The sequence below is a fragment of the Bos grunniens genome, chromosome 23 (genome assembly GCF_055505025.1).
Source record: "Bos grunniens cultivar Pamir isolate PY7600 chromosome 23, Bosgru_T2T1.0, whole genome shotgun sequence".
Classification (NCBI taxonomy): Eukaryota; Metazoa; Chordata; class Mammalia; order Artiodactyla; family Bovidae; genus Bos; species Bos grunniens.
This window is the reverse complement of record NC_141187.1, coordinates 4,013,937-4,035,152: the sequence shown is the minus strand read 5'-3', so window position 1 is coordinate 4,035,152 and position 21,216 is coordinate 4,013,937. Positions and strand designations below refer to the sequence as shown.

The window sequence follows — 21,216 nt, the reverse complement described above, 5'->3', positions numbered from 1 at the left end:
AGCAGTTTGAATTTATTATTTTCATTTGATTTCCCCAGCATTTCTGTCAGTTAGGCAGGCCTGGCATTATTAATACTATTTTACATTATTAACACTATTTTACAAATGATAATAATGCTGATTGCCAATTTGCCAAACCAGTGATTTAAAGAACAGAAACAACAGCAGGTCATCAGACTCGTAGCCTGTGCTGTTTTCATTGCCCTATGTATAAGATACATTGGAAAGTGAAATGTGTTTTTACTTTGTGGGGATTGAACCTGGGTCAGAAAGATCCCCTGGAGAAGAGAATGGCAACCCACTGCAGTATTCTTGCCTGGAGAATTCCATGGACAGAGGAGCCTGGTGGGCTACAGTCCATAGAGTCGCAAAGAGTCAGACACGATGGAGTGACTAACACTTCACTTCACTGAAACATTTCTCTGGTTGTGTTCTGTATTAAAATGTGAAATATTAAAATTAAATTGCAGCTGTTGTTTTAACTTAGCCTGAGTTTTATGTGCCATGGTATTACTAGTCCAAGGCTAAAGAGAATGAATCCCTTTATGGTATACTGTCAGAAATTTGTTACTGGAGGGAGAAATAAAACCAAAGGCCAGAGATGTGTTTTAGGCACAACATCATTCTGTGTCACTCTCCACCATTTGCGTGTCCTGCTCTCAGAGTGATTCTGACCATTCTTGGCCCATAGAGGGGGGATTTTGGGGAGGGGATGTCTGTACTTGTGACACTTTCCTCGCCAGTGGCTACAGTGTCTTGAGATAGCCCGTAGTTTTGCTTCATAATCCGTACGCATTGTTTAATCAGTGACTTGATTGATTGTAGAACAGCTTTTCTACAGAGAGTCTTGAAAGAAAGCGAAAGCGAAGCTGCCCAGTCATTTCTGACTCTTTGTGACCCCATGGACTATAGACTACCAGGCTCCTCCATCCATGGGATTTTCCAGGCAAGAGTACTGGAGTGGGTTGCCATTTCCTTCTCCAGGGGATCTTCCTGACTCAGGGATTGAACCTGGGTCTCCCACATTGCAGGCAGATGCTTTACCATCTGAGCCACCAGGGAAGCCCTTGAGGGCAGCACTTGAGAGCATCTTGAGGTCATATGTTAACTAGCAGCAAGAAGCTCTAGTGCTGAGCGGTAGAGAGTAGAGCATCTGGAATCCCCTGTGATTGTAATGATACTTTAGTCCAGAACTTCCTTTAGTTGTTAGGTCTGCATGAACCCCTGTTTGACTGTGGTTTTCTGGATGTCTGCATCTGAGTCCCTGTTGATGGAGCTGTGGGTGTGGAGTTGTATCAAGGAGGTGATAAAGTGTACAGGTGGAGCCTTTAGGTAGAATGAACCATGTTGCATTTCCTCATTTCTAAATATATAAGACGACAGTGTATCACAGGGAAGAGAGTAGTAGAGTAGTGTAGTGTAGTGAACAAACAGGAAGTTGGGAGTCAAAAGTTTGAATTCCTGCTGCACTGCTGCCTTGCTCTCTGACCCCAGAAGTTCCCCTCTTCTCAAATATACAGTAAACTCACTCGTTTGGGGCTGTTGTAAGGATATGGATGAGGACTCTGCACATGTAGGTGCTGTTCACATGTTACTTATTTTAATGAATAGTGATTACGATATGTTAGGTCCTTTAACGAAAAATATTTCAACTCCAACCTGTCGTCAACACTGCAGGCAGGCAGTGCCGTCTCCATTTGACAGACAGGCATCCAGAGTGTGGAGAGTCTTGGTGACTCACTCTAGGGCCTGCTGAGCAATGACTTCAGACATAAGCTCTGTTTATCCCTAGCTTTGTGCTGTGCTGTTGGAGAAGGAAGTGGTAACCCACTCCAGTATTCTTGCTTGGAGAATCCCACGGACAGAGGAGCCTGGTGGGCTACAGTCCATGGGGTCGCAAGAGTTGGACATGACTTAGTGACTAAACCACCACCACCACTGTGCTGTGATGTTATAAGGGGTCAGTAGTAGAGGAGTGTGAACTTTAACAACAGTTTGCATATTGCTCTTAAGGAAACAGTACTCTAAATTAGGAATCGGGAGACACAGATGAGCACTATATTTCTGTATTATTTATGGGGAAAGTTACTTAAACATATTCTATGAAATACCTTTAAAACACTTGGCTATGTTTCTCCTAAGGTTTACGTATGAAATGTTTTCTCGTGACTTTTTGTCAGAATTTTGAAAATTTCCTTTGAGGTGATCAAAGTATGTTTTATAAATTCAATTTTGATATTTTATTCTTTTTTTTTTTTTAGTCATTCCTACACTGGTCAAGACTACAGTACACAGGGCAATGCTGGCAAGATTTCTTTAGATCAGATCGATTCGGTAAGCATCTCATCCTGTTAAACCTTTGTCAACAGAGAAAAAAGATTTTCTTCAACCAAAGATTATTTTTAGGGTGGGGTGATGGAAGAGAATGTTATTTCATTGCTTGCCAATCATTTTAAAAATAAATGCCATGTGCTGTGCATATGACTTTTTGTCATTATAGGAAAACCAAACAATCAGAAAATTATTTGTAGTCTGATAAAAACAATTTAACCAGTTTTCCAAAAGGAGGTTTCTTTTAAGTGATGACACTTAAATAGTATTTATGTGTTTATATTTAAACACCATATAATTTAGGAAAGGAGAAATGGAGAGTACTAAGTATAGCTGTCTCCTAGGGCTGCTGTAACAGCAAACCACAGGCTGGGTACTCTGAACAACAGGATCTTATCTTCTCACATTTCTGGAGGCTAGAGTTCATGATCAAGCTGTCAGCTATCAGTTTCTTCTGAGGGCCTCTCTTCTTGGCTTCTGGGTGTCTGCCCCATCCCTCTGTCTCTTTCTCTGCTTAGAAGGCTGCTAATCACCTTGGACCATGGCCCCACCCCCATGATCTCATTTAACCTTGATTGCCTTCTTACAGGTCCCAGCTCTAGATACAGCCACATTCTGAGATTGTGGGGTTAGGACTTGGCATATAAATTTGAGAAGGATGCAGAGTATTCCATGACACTAAGTATAGGTCTTGTGTTGCCTCCAGAGTGGGCAGTTCATTTCAGCTTCACTTTGTGAAGCTCTATAGGAGAATCAATGTGTGTACACTCAACTACACTTTTACTGTATAGAATTTCACTTTAATGCACTTTAGGATTTCTGCATTACCCAAAAAAGGGAAAGTAAGTCAACCATAAATAATCTTTGTTTAGATAATTACCAATTTATTTACAATAAATTAAAAGTACACTGAGGTTTTAATGCTTGGAAACAAGAGTTATAATGGTGAGTAGGGGGAGATTCTGAGCTTTTGGAGACCAAAATGAATAGATCATCTTCCTATTCAAGAAATTATAATCAAGTAGAAGTTGTTACAATGAAAGACAAAGAGGCTGCCTGGTCAGTCAGGGGAGCAAAGTGAGACCCATCCCTGCTCACAAGCAAAGTGGAACCTGCCAAGGAGCCCATGAGAGGTGGGAGTTAAGTCTCAGGAGGAGGATACTTGAGAAGGTGAGGGAGATACAGCTGAGACCATAAATGAAAAAAGTTTTCTTTAATTGTTAATTTCTTTAACACATTTATTTGAATTTGCCTTTTGAGAGCCATTTCTCTTATTTTTGTGTTTACTTTTGGGTTATTTTAAAATTTCATCTGTGATTCACCAGTTGTACTTTTGAACGTATTTCCCAGTAAAATGAAATGTTAGGTATACATGAAAACCCATACACTCATTTATTTGAAATAACCCTAAACTGGATTTGACCCAAATGTCCTTCAATGAGTGAATGAGTGAATGGTTAGACAAATGGTATTACATCCACACACTGAGGAGATATTACTCAGCAATAAAAAAGGAACGAGCTATTGATAGCTGCAATAATTTAGAAGAATTTTGTAGGAATTATGCTGAGTAAAAAGCCACTCTCAAAACTTTATATGATTCTATTTATGTAACACTTGAAATGACAAAGTTACAGAGGTGGAGAATAGCTTAGTGGTTGCCAAGGGTTCAGGAATGGTGGGGGCAGGCTGCAGAAGGTGGAGGTTATAAGAAGGGAGATAGGAAGGAGCCTGGTTGGGTGGGGGGGAATTCTTGAACCTACATGGGAAAAAGTTCCATAGAGTTAAGTACACAGATATGAGCACGTGAGTGTCACAGAAAATCTAAATTGTGTTAGTGTCAGTATCTTGGTGGTGATAATTCACTACAGGTTTACAAGATATTACCTTTAGGGGGAACCAGATACATGACATCTCTTTGCATTATTTCTTACAACTGCATGGGAATGTATAGTTATCTCAAAAGAGAAAGTTTAATTAAAAAAAAAAGAAATAGGTGAAATAAATGTTAATAATTTACTTAACCTAATATATCTAAAATATTATCATTTTGACGTGTAATCAGTATAAGAATATTAATAAGAAAAACAATTCATCTGTAGTCACAGTGAGACAATAATAACTTCTTTATGGTTTTTGTTTTTATTCCAGTTAAACTGAATTTGCAATTTGCAAATTAGATTGATTTTGTAACAGATATTGTGGAGATTGATAAATAACAAAATATTCTTTTTTTCTGTAGCTTTCTACCAAGTCCTTCCCACCCTGCATGCGTCAGTTACATAAAGCCCTGCGGGAAAATCACCATCTCCGTCATGGGGGCCGCATGCAGTATGGCCTCTTCCTTAAGGGCATTGGCCTAACCTTGGAACAGGCGTTGCAGTTCTGGAAGCAAGAATTTATCAGAGGGAAGATGGATCCAGACAAGGTAATTTTGGAAAATCTGAGCAGTAACTGAAATTTTAACTTGGTCTGAAGACTAAAAAATTTTTCAATATGCCCCTATAATGTAGTTGAAATTCTATAATTTACCTATGTAAAAAGAAACTCATTAATTAATCTAATATTTGCTAAACAGAAGGTTGGGAAAGGTTGATTCAGTTCAAAGGGTAAGATTGAAACAGCCAATGTAAGATGTAAAGTAATGCTTGGATGAGGATGCTGTACTTCTCTTTGGTAGGTAGACTGCCAGTATCGCTGTACCTGAAATTGTGTTCTGAGTTGTGTTTCTGTAGGAATGCGTGTGTATATGTAATATATATAGGCATATATACATACATGCACAGAACTAGGAAATGCTGAGAAAGAATAAAGTGAAAACAGTTCTGAATGCATTTTATTGTGCTATGCAGAATCTTTCACAGGGAATTTATTTTTTCCCTCAAACTTTAAAATTTGTTTTGTATTTGGGTATAGCCGATTAACAATGTTGTGGTAGTTTCAGATGAATAGCAGTGGGACTTTGTCATACATATACATGTACCCATTTTCCTCCAACCCCCCTCCCATCCAGGCTGGCACATAACGCTGAGTAGACTTTTGTGTGCTATACAATAGATCTTTGTTGGTTATCCATTTTGAATATAGCAGTGTGTACATGACCTTCCCAAACTCCTTAATTATCCTTTCCCCCTGGCAACCATAAGTTCGTTTTCTAAATCTTTCATAGGGAATTTTTAGATAGATGTTTATCACTGTAAACTTGAGATATCATTGTTTTTTCTCATTTTAAAAACTGACACTATATTATGATCATTTTCTTAGGTGGTTGAATCATTTTTGAAAATATCATTTGTATTAGTTGCATGAAATCACGTCCTTTGAAAGTGATATAATTTGCTTAATCATTTGCATGTTATTGAACACTTGGTTGTATCCATTTGACAGTGTCATAAATGTTATTGCAAACAATATCCTGAGCACATAAATCTCTGATTATAACTCTGATTGTGTCCTCTGTATGTATTCATCAGAGGATCAGTTTACTTGGTGAAAGACTGTAGACAGTTTTAAAGTTTTGTTGAATTCTATCATGCTACTAAATGACTGGAAAGTCTGTAAATTAGCCGTTGTGAGAACTTTGCTCTGTCATTGACATCACTGTATGTTATTGAAAATGTTTTTTGATCTTTTTATTAGGAAGTTGATGTATTAAGTAGATAGGTGTGTTAGGGTTCTCCAGAGAAACAGAACCAATTGTGTGTGTGTGTGTGTGTGTGTGTGTGTGTGTGTGTACACAGAAAGACAGGTATTTAACAGCCCATGTGATTATGGAGGCTGAGTCCCCAAAATCTTCAGGTAGCAGGCTGGAGAACCAAGAGGAAAGAGTTGGTGTTTCAATTTGAGTCTGAAGGCAGGAAAAAAAAGTCCGTGAGTGAACTCACAGCCCTCAGACAGGAGGTGTGTGTGTGTGTTAGTAACTCAGTTCATTCGCTCAGTTGTGTCCTACTCTTTGTGACCCCATGGACCACAGCACGCCTGGCTTCCTTGTCCATCACCAGCTCCCGGAGCTTACTCAAACTCATGTCCATCAAGTCGGTGATGCCATCCAACCATTTCATCCTCTGTCGTCCCCTTCTCCTCCTGCCTTCAGTCTTTCCCAGCATCAGGGTCTTTTCTAGTGAGTCAGTTCTTCGCGTCAGGTGGCCAAAGTGTTGGAGTTTCAGGTTCCGCATCAGTTCTTCCAATGAATATTCAGGACTGATTTCCTTTAGGATGGACTGGTTTGATCTTCTTGCAGTCCAGGGGACTCTCAAGAGTCTTCTCCAACATCACAATTCAAGAGCATCAATTCTTTGGAACTCAGCTTTCTTTATAGTCCAACTCTCCCATCCATACATGACTACTGGAAAAACCATAGCTTTAACTAGATGGACCTTTGTTGACAAAGTAATGTCTCTGCTTTTTAATATACTGTCTAGGTTGGTCATAGCTTTTCTTCCAAGGAGCAAGCGTGTTTTAATTTCATGGCTGCAATCACCACCTGCAGTGATTTTAGACCCCAAGAAAATAAAGTCTGTCACTGTTTCCATTTTTTCCCCATTTATTTGCCATGAAGTAATGGTACCAGATTATCTTAGTTTTCTGAATTTTGAGTTTTAAGCCAATGTTTTCACTCTCCTCTTCACTTTCATCAAGGGGCTCTTTAGTTCTTCACTTTCTGCCATAGGGATGGTATCATCTGCATATCTGAAATTATTGATGTTTCTCCCGGCAATCTTGATTCCAGTTTGTGCTTCATCCAGCCCAGCATTTCTCATGATGTACTCTGCATATAAGTTAAATAAGCAGGGTGACAATATACAGCCTTGACATACTCCGTTCCCAATTTGGAACTAGTCTGTTGTTCCATGTCTGGTTCTAACTCTTGCTTCTTGACCTGCATACAGATTTCTCAGGAGGCAGGCCAGGTGGTCTGGTATTCCCATCTCTTTTAGAACTTTCCCCAGTTTGTTGTGATCCACACAGTTTGTTAGTCACTCAGCCGTGTACAACTCTTTGTGACCCCATGGACTGTATCCCACCCGGCTTCTCTGTCTGTGGAATTCTCAGGCAGGATTACCAGAGAAGGTTGCCATTTGCTTCTCCTGAAGATCTTTTTGACCCAGGGATCGAAGTCGTGTCTCCTGCACTGCAGGCAGATTCATTACCATCTGAGCCACTGGGGAAGCAGGAGGAGATAACCTCTTAGTCACAGGAGAGTTGGCTTATTTGTTCTGTCCAGGCCAGGGGAGGATTGCATGAGGCACCCCATGCTGGGGAGGCATCTGCTCTGCTCAGTCCACCAATTCAGATGTTAATCTCCTCTAGAAACACCCTCACTGACATATCCAGAATATGGCCAGAGGTCTGGGGGCCGTGATGGTCAAAAAATTAACCATCACAGTAAGGAAGGATTTACGAGGTGGGGTTTTCAGTGAAGTTAGTGAGGTTGAGGTAGCTCTTTAGCCTGGTTTGTGCTATAACTACGTGAGGGGAAGAGGAGCTGAATGAAGGTAGAGGCAGATCTGGGCCCCAGGTCTTGGGCTTGTGCGTCTGTCCTGCACCCCCTCCTCCCCGCTGGCTTATGTGTGTATCTGGGATGGTCTCGTATCAGGGCCATCAGTATTTACTTTTAAACCTATGTGTTTGAAAAAAATTTTCAAATGAGATTTTTATTTTAAAATATAAAAGTTTTCTTCAAAAATTATTGGAAAAGAAAAATCAATAATTTTTATCTTTCTAGATAATATGTAGCAGTCTGTATTTTCATTAGCTTATTACTGATTACAGCAAATATATTATTTTTATGAAAATATTTTAAGGTACATGTATGATTTACTGTTTCTCTCTAGTGTTCTGTTGTTACGGTCTGTTGTTGTAAATAAAAGTTCATGTTTTTCTCTTTTTTTAAAAGTTCATGTTTATATCTTACATATATTTGCAATGAAATTAATTTAGCATCTCTTTACGAAAATACTGTTAAATGGTACATACAATTAAAACTACTTTTTAGAGGTATAGGAAATTAATTCCTTAAAATACTGCTTATAGAGCACGATTATGGAGGATATATTGGACATTTTTTGTAGTGCTCTAATGAAAGGACCTGACGTTGAGCCCAGAAATGACTTGGAACATTGCTTCTGTTGGATAGCTTGTTTCCTGACTGTGGGGGATGCTTCTGAGGTGATTCAGTCATTCTCACCTGGACTGCTCCTTTCTGTGGTTTCCCAGGTGACCATACTTCTGATTGCTTTTTCTTCTGTTCATGCCCTCATTGTAACTTATTTGACATACGTTGCTTTGTGCATCTGAGCAGAAATTATGGATACCTTACTGTTGCTTTTGGGGGAGCAGGAAGCGGTCATCTTGTAGGTAGTAGGAATTGAACTGTGAAAGTATACTTGTGGCAGAGGTGATTCTGCAAATGCAGGCTTTGTCCCCCACCCTCCAACACGGTTACTAAGAATTGAAGGATTAGTAGCCAGTAGGACCTGGTCTTGCTAGATAAATGACTACCAACTGGGACCAGCTGTGTAGGGTCATGATAGTGTAATTTAAAGATACATAATTTCATAGCTTTGAACATTCACTAGCATCATATAATCAATTTGAGATGTTATAAAAGTTTACACAGAAAATAGTATGAACAAGGTTTCCACTTACATTCCCTCTTGGTTGAAATGAATTTCACTTCTTTAAATATGGATTTTAGATTGTATTGGCCAACACTGATTTTTTAAAAGACTGTTGCTTTGTAAGATTTCAGTCTATTTGGTAATAGAATGACCTGAGAAAAGTAACCAGAACTCAATTACACAACATGGTGGTGAGGAGCATGTTGTTGAGGTGGCATGGAGGCAGGAAGTTACTAGAGAGGGTTGTGCTAGAGAAGATTTGGTGAGATCAGTCTCACATCAAGGTTTGAAGGAGGTGATGGTGCTGGTCAGTTGAAAGAGAAGAAAGGACAGAGTACACGGGCAGCAGGAACCACGGGAAAGCAGGGCAGGCTCTCCACTGTTGTCTACCGTCACTTTATGCTTCTTCCATTTCTGTTGCTGCTACTCATTCCCCAGGTTTTACTGTTGTCAGCTGGTTTGGGGTTGTGATTTTTGAATGTCTGCTTTCAGACTTCTGTATGGATTTGACCTGTCGGTATATTCAAATACCATTTTTATTTGGATGCATATTATACTAGAGGGTAAGGAATTCTAGTATTAAAACATCACCCACTTCCAGGGAACATTCTGTTGTTATGAATCATCTTGTAGCAGACTAATTGCTTTAGGGTATAACTTACTCCCAAAGTATTAGTTTTATTATGTAGAATTTTTATATTAGATTAATTATATTGAGTGTGAATGTTTACGATATATTAAAAATTTGACAGTAAAACTTTTTCAGTTACTCTTGTCAGTGGGGATCAGGGACATGTGAAAATTGCACTTAGGTTTCAAATAAGATTCTTTGGATTTATGAATGATTCTATAAGAGGTACTCAGAGCTTTGAATGTCTTATTTCTGAGATTCCTGAAATAAATGCACTTATGCTTTATGCAAATAAAATATATTTATGAATCATAGTACAGTTTTATGCAAGTTTTTCTTGTTGTAATTATAATTTACATGGCAGTCTACCTGAGAAAAAGCCTCACCCTATATGCAAGAGATAAAATTAATCAAACCTCTATTGAAGGCATGAAGAAACTTAGCACTAAATATTCTTTCACTTGGAATTTGGATATTAAATCCCTTCAGCCACTGGCTTTGTTAAGGATTAAATTGAACTAGATAATTCTTCTCATAAATTCAAAGCAATGTGTCTGCTTAATCAGATTGCTTGTAGAGCTGTTGTCTGAATTGCTTTGACCCAACTCTGTTGGACACTAAGTGCAGTGTAGATCACAAGCGTGTTGTGTGGCTGAGTTCTCCTCCCTGGTGAGGCTGTACCCGAAGTCTACTCCATGTTGTCATAATTGGGTCAGGCAGTGTTTAGCACTGTCAAAATGCTTATCTTCTGTCCCAGATCCAGCTCACATCATGACTTATTGCAGACCTATGTCATTAAAAATGGACCACCCAAGGATTAAGTCTTTGGCTGGTGGGGTGTGCATATATAAAGCATATTTACCACTGGGTTTTTCTTTTTAATACCAGTGGTTCTCCCATGACCCCAGTCAGCAGCATCAGCTTTAGCAGTATCTGAGAATTTGTCACAAATGATGACTCTGAGAATCAGACTATGGAGGCGGGTCCATAGCCGATGGTTTCCAAGACTCCACATGGAAGTAATGTACACTGCAGACTGAGAACTGTCTTTTAGATGTTGCCTCATAGAAATCTAAGTGATCATAGTTTATCAAATAGAGGCGTGAAAATCTCCAGCTGTTTGTTCTCTTGTCTATTTCTGTTGCAATTTGAGGGTAATGTTGTCCTTTGTTAGTAACCCATGTGTATATATTTGAGGTCTGGCTGCATGTCAGGTCTGGTCAATACTAAATGAACACACACAGCGGAGTTCCTCAGCTGGAGCCCCTCCAGCACACTCGGTGATGCCCCCTGAGCCCTTGAGGGAGTCAGGCTGGGCCTGGGGTGCTCAGGGTTAGTTGCCTTCAACTGTGAGTAGCTCCTTCCACTTACTTTACAAAACAGTGTTTTACATGTGCTCATATGAAAAAGGTTGGAGAAAACTAATATGAAGTACTGACTTGGAGTCAGACTGAATTGACATTTGACTCCACTGTATGCACACTTGGGCGGATTACCTGGTATGTGTCCTCATCTACAGAATATGGACAATAACAGTGTATCCATCTGGATATATAGCTCTGTCCCTGTTTACACTTGATTGATGTGTTGAGGATTTGGTAAAGGATTAGTCCACATTCTGGCATGTAGTAAATGCTAGCTCTTCTCATTTAGGACTTCATAGGAAGGTGGGGTTAGCTTGATGCAGAGTAATCAGTAAAGTTTGCACAAGTAGAATAGAATCTGATGGCTTGTTAAGATTTCATGTCACCTAAAATACAGAGGAGGGTTAAGGGGAAAGACTGAATTCCAGCAGAAATGATTTGTTTTAGGAAATGTTTAAGGGATTTAGACTAAGGGAATGCATTTCAGGCTGTGTTCTTAGAAACTCCTAGGTTCCAGAGGAAAGAGGACTGAAGTTTACAGGGGAGATTGAGATATCTGATTTCTGTCCACACTTTAACAAGTGTAACAAAACCGTACCTTCATCTATTTTTATGTGTTGGGATTCTATGTAAGATTTCTCTTAAAAGAGGGTTTTCCTACTTAAAAGTGTTTACAAAATACTATTGTTTATTTGTGGTGTAGAATTTAGGAAAGTAGGAGATGAGACAGGAGGAGAAAGAGATTAGTGTGAGAATAGAGTTGCTTGAAATGAACCTCATTTTTAGTCAAGAGAAAGCCACTAGCGAGTGTTAAACAGGGAGAATTGTTTTTTCAGAAAAGAATCTGGAAGTGGTATGCAGCCTTTAGACTGGGAGAGAGTCAGGTCTTCTCGTGGTAGTACTAGGACAAGTTTAAATGGAGGAATCAGGGAAGAGGTTGCAGGAGAGTGGAGGTTGGACAGTCCACAGGTAACAGGAAGGTGGGAACTCCAGGAGCAGAGGTTGTGCATGGACCTGGTGGGTCTGGGATCAGAGTAGAGAGAAATGGGTCATGAGTTGAGTTTTTGGTGTAAATTTAAATCCATGTCCAGGTAGAAATTCTTCTTGGTTGATTGGTTGGCTTATCTGTTCCTTCCTTCCTCTGTGGTTCTTATGGAGCCCTTAGAGTGTGAGAGGTGCTGTTCTGCGAGGAGAAACGCAGGGATGTGGATTTGAGAGCCCTTCAGGGAGAGTGGAGGGAAAAGCCTCATGCAGGTAAGTGAATGGGCAGATGGAGAATATAGAGCAGTGCAGAGAGCAGAGGCTCAGCCTCAAGGGATAACCCCATTGTAGTAGTGATGGAGGAGCCTGGAGTGAGACCTGAATTACTAGAAATATTGGAGAGAAAGAGCGAGAATAGTCTGGGATCCAGGCACTAAGAAGGAGAAGGCTTTCTGAAGTAAGCTGTTCCTGATACCCAGCATGGGTAGTATATGTTGGAAGTTACTTCTAAGAGAAGTACAGAACAGGAGACAGATTTCCTGGTCTTAATGATAGATGACAAAATAGAGGCAACAGCAGTAATGTCTAGAAGTCTGAGAAATCAGGAAGACGAGAAATAGAACTGTTTGCTGTAGGAGATACCTGTGTGGACAGAGGTTGTCCTCACGTGGGATGGGTGGAAGCACTGGGGCTCCTGGAGATGCAGGAGGCGCCGGAAGTGAGTGAGGACTCGAGGCCTGGGGTGACGGGAAGATCGTTTATGAACCTGCATCTGTTTATAGTATGGTCATTATGCAGTGTGACCACTCCGCTCCCACCACGCTCCTGAGAACAGGAACTTTTCTGTTCTGGCTCCCTGCCCCCAGCAGCCAGCGTTTGGTTGAGTGCCTGAAAGGCCGTAGATGGTCAGTAAAATGTGTTGAATGAGGGAATGAGATGAGTTAGGAGTTGAGTGAGGATATTTGTCTGAGACTTGACGGTGGTTTTCTGAGAGATTTTAAGCTGGTAAATAAGTGTTGGGAGGAAGAAAGCGGAGCTGAGTAAACTCATGCCCCCACTCCTGTCTTTCCAGTAACGGAGGCAGGAGATCACTTACCAGAAGGCTGGGTGCCAACAGGGCTTAAGGAATGTTGGAAGGAGTGTAGACTAACACCTTCTGGACCTGCACAAGCAGAGGCGGTCACCTGTGATAATTACTGAGATTGAAAGGCTGCAGCAGAATGAGTCCAGTGTAACCACTTAGTGAGTGCCTAGCCTATGCCAGACACCAAAATTAATACTTAACACATCCTCTTATGGACGCATTAAAACAGTCCTAGGAGATGAATACTATTTATTATTTAGGTCTGTTTACTGATGAGGAAACCATACCAGACCATAAATTTGTAATTGACTATGTCTGCAATGGCACCCCACTCCAGTACTCTTGCCTGGAAATCCCATGGACGGAGGAGCCTGGTGGGCTGCAGTCCATGGGGTTGCGAAGAGTCGGACATGACTGAGCGACTTCACTTTCACTTTTCACTTTCATGCATTGGAGAAGGAAATGGCAACCCACTCCAGTGTTCTTGCCTGGAGAGTCCCAGAGACGGCAGAGCCTGGTGGGCTGCTGTCTATGGGGTCACACAGAGTCGGACACGACTGAAGTGACGCAGCAGCAGCAGCAGCAGCAGCACTGTTTCATCAGAGAAGGCAATGGCAACCCACTCCAGTACTCTCGCCTAGAAAATCGCATGGACGGAGGAGCCTGGTAGGCTGCCATCTATGGGGTCGCACAGAGTCGGACATGACTGAAGCGACTTAGCAGCAGCAGCTGCACTGTTTCATTGCTTTCTCTGGTGGTCCTTGCGGCCAGAGAGCAGAAGCAGAGAGGGCAGAAGGGAATGCTTGTGCTGGTTTAGGACCTGGCAACACAGCCATGCTGTCACTAAGTCCTTTCCATGTTCTTTGTGTCATTTAATCTCACAACAGCACTGCAAAATACATATCGTCTGCCTATGAAGAGTTTGGGCTTCCCTGGTGGCTCCGTGGTAAAGAATCACCTGCTAATGCAGGAGACACCGTTTTGATCCCTGGGTCAGCAAGATCCCATGGAGAAGGAAATGGCAACCCACTCCAGTATGCTTGCCTGAAAGTCCCATGGACAGTGGAGCTTGGTGGCCTACAGTCCATGGGGTCAGGTAGCAATGAGTCGGACACAACTGATCAACTAAACAGCAGCAGCGTGGAGAGTTTAATGGTTTTTGTCCAGGCGCCAGAGGTGGTGCATGAGTGGACCTGTGCGTGTGTGCTAAGTCGCTTCAGTCGTGCCCGACTCTCTGCAACTGAATGGACTGAAGCCTGCCAGACTTCTCTTTCTGTGGGATTCTCCAGGCAAGAATGCTGGTGTAGGTTGCTATGCCCTCCTCGAGGGATCAAACCTGCCTCTCTTACATCTCTTGCATTGGCAGGTGGATTCTTTACCACTAGCACCACCTGGGAGTTAGAACCCCAGTCCATCTTATTCCACTTCATGTGTTTTCCCAAGTGCTTTCAGGAGGAACAGGCGTGTTGTGTAGAATATAGGCATGTCTGACCCGCCATGTAAATCTAAGAGGGCTCAGCTTAGAACAGAGGTTTTCGGCTCTGTGTCTAATCACCAGAGCTGCGATTACATCATCATTAAAAAGGGGACAATGTAACTTACTAAAACGTTGCAAAGAAATGAGAGTATGCATGAAATACTGTGTAATTTATAAAGTACTAAACCAGTGTCAGTTAATTTAAAAAATTGATAAATGGATTAGTCTATAATCATTCACGTGTTTTCTCCATATATTTATAAATCTATTTAACTTTATAAAACTTTATAATAAAGTTTGGACACAAACTTTAGTTTAATTGGTTATGTTTTTGGCTTTTCTTTCAAAGAAAAGTTTGTTTTGTTAGAACTTTCCCATTAGCTATATCCTAGGAAAGTATTTGAAATGTAATAAAAAGTAGTTTCTAGTGAAAGTAGTCTAATCTTTGTCACTTTTCTCTTGGGTGGCAATTTAAAGGTACCCTTAGCAACTACCAAGTCTCTAGAATGTGTTTTTTAAAGTTTTGCTATATGAAGCTTCTGTTATATTTGCTGTTCTAAGTATTTTATTGTATAATAAAGATGTGTGCCTGTTAAGGTTTTAACTCTTACCTCCGTGCCTTCCATTGCATTTGGAATACAAATTCTAGATAACACAGTATAAGAACTAATATTTAAACATTGACATGAGCAGGTTGGACTTGCCTTCATGAGTTGTCAAGAGGCTAGCTAGTCTGCTGTTCAATTAAATTATGTGTTGTGTTAAACCTATCATTAGAATAAAATAGGTGTTATCATCCCTCCCTCCAAACACTATTTTGGTGAAAAACTGCTTCAGTAATAACTCCTTTTGCTGTTCTACTCCAAATGCTTGCCATACTTACATTAGGAAAACGAGATAAAAAGTAGAACACTTCAGCTTTAATCTTTCATTTGTAGCTGTTGTCTTATCAGTGATACCTTATGGATTGAGTTGTATTAAAATGACACATTACCCACCATTTTAAAATGTAGTCTAAATTTTTGTTGTTAATATTCGCAGTGCCCTTAGGAGAAAATGATAACGAGAAGATACTAGTTTAAGGTTTTACAGAGTAGTAAATTGACTCCAGGTAATTGGGTAAGTGTAAACTCCAAAATGGGCCAGACTCCTGATGCTAGGAGAAGGCAGGGAATGTAGTTTTGAATAGAGTAGTCAGTGAAGGCTTAAACCAAAGGTGACGTTTTACTCACCACTTGAGCTCTGCATAAGAGCCTTGGTTACTTATACCGTGGTAGAATCTGAATGAGCAAACGTCAGTCCTCACCATTTTATAATGAAGAAACTTGAGTCAAGGAGAACTACCCACATTCACTCAGAAATCCAGATCCTGGATCTCAGAGCCTTGGCTGTGGTGCTGTGGATCTCTGTGAGCTGAGCTGCAGGCAGCCAGAGCCGGCTAGAAAGTCAGGGTTTGAGGACAAGCCAGGAGGAGACAGTGGGCACCGCCATGGACAGCCTGGGAGAGGATGTGCACACACCAGCTGGCACTAAGCACAGTGCATCTCTGGTTTCAGCCAGGGAGGGAGAAAGCTGGTTTCCTACTAGGATCTCAGTAGAATTGCTGACTCTGTTTATCCCCACTGGAGAGATACCCCAGAGAGATGATTGATGTCTGCAACATAGTGTGTAGATCTTGAGCCAAATTAATCCTCTTAGCTACTTTATCCTTTGGTTTTTCTTTACATCTTTTCACCTAAAAAAGTCTTATTGCAACCTTTTATTTCTTTTTGTCCTTTGCATTGAATAAGACTGACTGTCTCTTACACTTTCTCAGCTCTGCAGATGGATTCCTAAATGCCACCCTCATTTCTGAATTTTCCCATTGACCTCAAAGAAATACGTAGTAGTCATTATGCACTGAAGTCCTGGCACTGCCCCTAGCAGGTCTATGCTGTCATCACCATGCAAAGAATCCAGCAGTCTCTCCACCCTCCTGGTTTTTTTGTTCCTTCCTTGGACAGTTTTTTTTGCCTTTTCATACTGTTCATGGCGTTCTCAAGGCATTCCTTTATCCATTGGACCACGTTTTGTCAGAACTCTCCACCATAACCCATCCATCTTGGGTGGCCCTTTTATGGCATGGCTCATAGTTTCATTGAGTTAGACAAGACTGTGATCCATGTGATCACAGCTATGGTTTGATCTAGTCAAAGCTATGGTTTTTCCAGTAGTCATGTATGGATGTGAGAGTTGGACCGTAAAGAAAGCTGAGCACTCAAAAATTAATCCTTTTAAACTGTGGTATTGGAGAAGACTCTTGAGAGTCCCTTGGACTGCAGGGAGATCCAACCAGTCCATCCTAAAGGAAATCAGTCCTGAATATTCATTGGGAGGACTGATGCTGAAGCTGAAACTCCAATGCTTTGGCCACCTGACGTGAAGAACTGACTCATTTGAAAAGACCCTGATGCTGGAAAGATTGAAGGAGGGAAGAGAAGGGGACAACAGGATGAGATGGTTGGATGGCATCACCGACTCGATGGACATGAGTTTGAGCAAGCTCCAGGAGTTGGTGACGGACAGGGAAACCTGTCCATGGGGTGGGAAAGAGTCAGACACGACAACTGAACTGAACTGGACAGTTTTTAGTGAGAAGTTTTTTCTGTAAATAAATGCTGTTTCCCATAGTCTTTCAAAATAAACTCCATAATGAAAATTCATCTCAGATATTCTCCTTGTAATATTAAAAACCCTGCAAAGAAGTTGTATTTTATCCTATTTGTTTTATGGATACTTCAGTTCAGTCACTCAGTCGTGTCTGACTCAGTGGAAAACAAAGCACTGGTCAGAAAGGTAGACATTTACCCAGCAGTACACCATCATCATTAGCTGGTAGTGGTGAGTAGTGTTGTTCAGTTAATGCTTGTGTAATGGTAAAGTCAATTTAGTAAAACTGACATTTCACTGGTAATGTGTGGATTAAAGACCTTTTTATCTGTATAAATATGGTGATTATATATATATTATATATAAATATAATGACAGTACTTTCAAGTCTCCTTTAAAGATTAGTTGTGCATTCCACTTTGATGTTTTCAGATTTTATCATAGATGTGGTATTTCTTTACCAACAGAGGGGAAAAATGTATGTTGACTAATTTTCTTAGGTATGACTTTTATCACAATCATGCCTTCAGGTTGAAACCACTTAAAAATTCCCCTTGAAAATATGTATTTAGAAAAACATAAATCTAGGACATGTATTTGCTCAGTTGCTCAGTCGTGTCTGACTCTTTGCAACCCCACGGACTGTAGCCCACGAGGCTCCTCTGTCCCTGGGATTTCCCAGGCAAGAGTACTGGAGTGGGTTGACATTTCCTTCTCCAAGAACATGTATACTTGAATATAGTATCACCAACAAAAGCGGCTTCTTTCAAGATAATTCACGAAGAGATCATAGAATATGTCTCCTTCTCCTAGGAGGCGTCCCACCCCTTTGTCTTTCCTGGTGGGCGTGGCTTCTCACCTCTCCTGTGTCACTTCCACTCTCATGGCCCCTCCTCTGCCGCCAGGTGAGCCTGGATTAGTAAGCAGATCACCATGAGCGCTCCTCCGTCCTCCTGGCCGGCCGTGAGGTCTGGGTGGCCTTCAGGAATGATAATATGACCACAGAAACACTAGAGGGATCTTGGAATTTCAGGGATATAATAACACAGCTGCTTCCTGTCCCCTCTTCCTGCTTCTTTACCCTTTTCCAAGTGCTGCCTTGGCCACATGTGAATTCAAGCAGATGTTTCTGCAGTTTCTAAATTCTTAAAAAAAAATCCAAGTAATGAGCATTTTCTGATAAGTCACTGTTAAACATTATTTTAACATAATTTTATGATGATTGTTATCTCCTGCAGTTTTATGTATTTTAATTATTAACTTATTGATTGCACCTTGAGGCCTTTTACATAAAGTATGCAGGTTGAATAATGCTGTGGTAATGTCATTTAAACTCTGTTTACAACTGTATTATGTTTCATTTTAGCCAGTAATGAGAACTCCTTCTAGTGGAGTCCATGGTATGCGTGATTTACATGTAAATATTGTTTTAAAAGCTATACTTTTGTTAAATTTAGAAATTTATATTCAAGGTCATTCATAAAACCCTATGTGATTTTTTTTTAAAGATAATTTAAATCTGCCTGTAGGATGGGTAAGTTTACTGTCTAGAGAAAAGAGAGAGATTGTACTTTCGGGTCAGGGAGAAAATTCTGAATAATCAATGACAACTGAATGGAATTAATTTCAGGACTACTGGAGATGAATTAGATTTCATTTAAGCCACTGTTGGTTGGAGCCAAAAAATCTTTCCTATTGATCCTCTAAGGCTGGACTCTTGTGTTAGCCTTTTCCTAAATATCTGAGCCAGCAGTGATGACCCCCTCAGTACTTCTTTTAATGTCAACTAGATTTTAAGTGCCTTTGTAGCAGAAAAACTTTCTTAAGGCTTTCATCCTCTAGCCACCCACATGGCAGGGATAGAAAGCTATCTACATAGTCTTTCCTCACTATGTATTCATTGGTCGAAAACTGTCCTCCTAAGTCAAGCGTTAGTTTTTCTCATTATAAGTTACCGGATGTGCTAATTTTGTGTTTTCCCCTCTTCTTTCATTTTTAGATTTAGCTCTAGTAATAAAGACCTGGTTTTCCTTGGTGGCTCAGATGTTAAAGAATCTGTCTGCAATGCAGGAGACCCAGGTTTGATCCCTGGGATCCGCTGGAGAAGAGAATGGCTACCCACTCCAGTGCTCTTGCTGGAGAATCCCATGGACTGGGGAACCTGGCAGGCCACAGTCCCTGGGGTCACAAAGAGTCGGACATGACTGAGAGAATAACACTTCTTTTTCACAATAAAGACCTACTTTTCATTTAAAAGGTATAATTGGTCAGGAACAAGTTAGTATTGTTTCAGGGAAACCCTCCAGCTGAGTGACTTAACTCTTCTGACTGTTGCTTATACGGTAGCTTCTCCTCAGACAAGTGGACCCTGAGTGCTAGAGTGACTGGTTTGTGATGTTTCCTCTTTATGAAGAGATACAAAACTCTGAAAGAGAACATTTTGTATACTGAAGCAAACTGTACTGAAGCTCAGTGAGTTTCCTAGTAAGTGGAAGGTCCAGGGTCACAAGATCTTCCTGTCTGCTGGAGAGGCCACGCTACAAACGCTCGGTCTGCTTTGATGGAATTGTCCTCCTCTTTTACAAAGATGAAGAAAGGCAGAATGTTGAAGGAAACAGAGGGCTAGGCATTTCTGAACACCTGAGTGTTTAATTACTCTCCTGAGACCTAAGTGTAGCGGAGGTGGGGAAAAAATCCCAAGATCCTCATTTTTGGAAAGAATTCTGATTTTATTAGACTATAAAAGCTAATGTATTCATAGCATTTAAAATCTACATATACCAATGCTTTAAGGACTATGAGGGGGAAAAACATGCATAAGACATGACTCATAGCCTCAAGGAATACAGTCTGTATCAGACTGAGAGAACTTTTATTATAATACAGTATTGAAGGATGGAGACAATAGTGTTTTTTTGTGGGAGGGGCATTAAATTCAAGTAACATTTATTGGATACTTGGAAATCTTTCACATACCTTAGTAAATATAATACTAGCCTCTCAAGCAGAGTAGCTGAGCTTGTTTCAAAGACAGAGTGATTTGATAGGGAGAGGGTGTGTGCTTGTGTATGTGCGTGCTCCAGTTACATCCGACTCATGCCACCCTATGGACAGTAGCCAGCCAGGCTCCTCTTTCCACGGCATTTTCCCAGCCCACTAGAGTTGGCTGCCATGCTCTCCTCCAGGGGATCTCCCTGACCTAAGGACTGAAACTATGTCTCCTGCTTTGCAAGTGGATTTTTCACTGCTGAGCCCCCTGGGAAGCCCAGGGAGAATGTAGACTTACATGATAGTATTCTTAGTATTAGTGTGTGATGTATAGAAGATAATAAAATGTCCCCCTTTAGTGCTCATTTCAGGTAAGTTAGAAAGTAGTAAGTACAGCATGGAGTGAAATATTGCACCCCTTCCCACGGACCTCGGAGAGGGCTTCATGGGGAAACTGATATTTGAATTGAACTTTGAAAGGTGATAGGATTTGGACACATGAGTAGTTCATAACCCATGAAGTATTTATAGAAAGGCTGTTGGTATCATAATGGAGGTCTCTTTACTACCATGGTTTGGTTAAAGACACAGATCCACTCCTCCAGGGAATGCATCTTACACTGAACCTCATAAAAAGCTGAGCACCTGTTGTTAGGTCTCGGTGACAGTATTCTTGCTGGATGGGGAGAAGTTCCAGGATGGCGTCTGGGGCTCTTAGTACAGGGAGAGAGATTAGCAAATCTGAGTAGTTGCTTGTTAGGTGCATTTGGATTTTCCACCAGAATGTCACATATCCAAAGAAAGTTAGCAGTGAGTACAGAGATGAGATCTGTGCCGAGTTCACTTTTCTAATGAATGCTGAAAGCTAACTTCCAGGTAGTCACTCAGGATACCTTTCAGGCCTCAGATGATTTTGCTCAGTGCCCTCAGATTTTTCATGTTTGTCTCATGTTTGGCTGCTTGAATTTGGGCAGCACGCATCAAGGATGTGGTTGACCCTTCCTTGGCCTTGCCCATACCTCCTGCTTGCAGCAGGTTGTTCCTTCCTCAGAATTGTATCTGAGGACCTGCTTGGCTCAGGGTCTTATCTG

The 21,216-nt window shown here is 40.9% G+C and overlaps 1 protein-coding gene across 2 annotated transcripts in view; it reads left to right on the top strand.

Moving 5' to 3' along the window:
- PRIM2 (DNA primase subunit 2) overlaps positions 1–21,216 on the top strand; it is a 333,721-nt gene that overhangs the window by 219,302 nt on the left and 93,203 nt on the right. For both annotated transcript variants that reach the window (XM_086370967.1, XM_086370966.1), the window contains exons 9-10: positions 2,262–2,334; positions 4,574–4,759. In XM_086370967.1, coding sequence (XP_086227093.1) covers positions 2,262–2,334; positions 4,574–4,759 — 259 coding nt within the window. The remainder of the gene's footprint in view (positions 1–2,261; positions 2,335–4,573; positions 4,760–21,216) is intronic.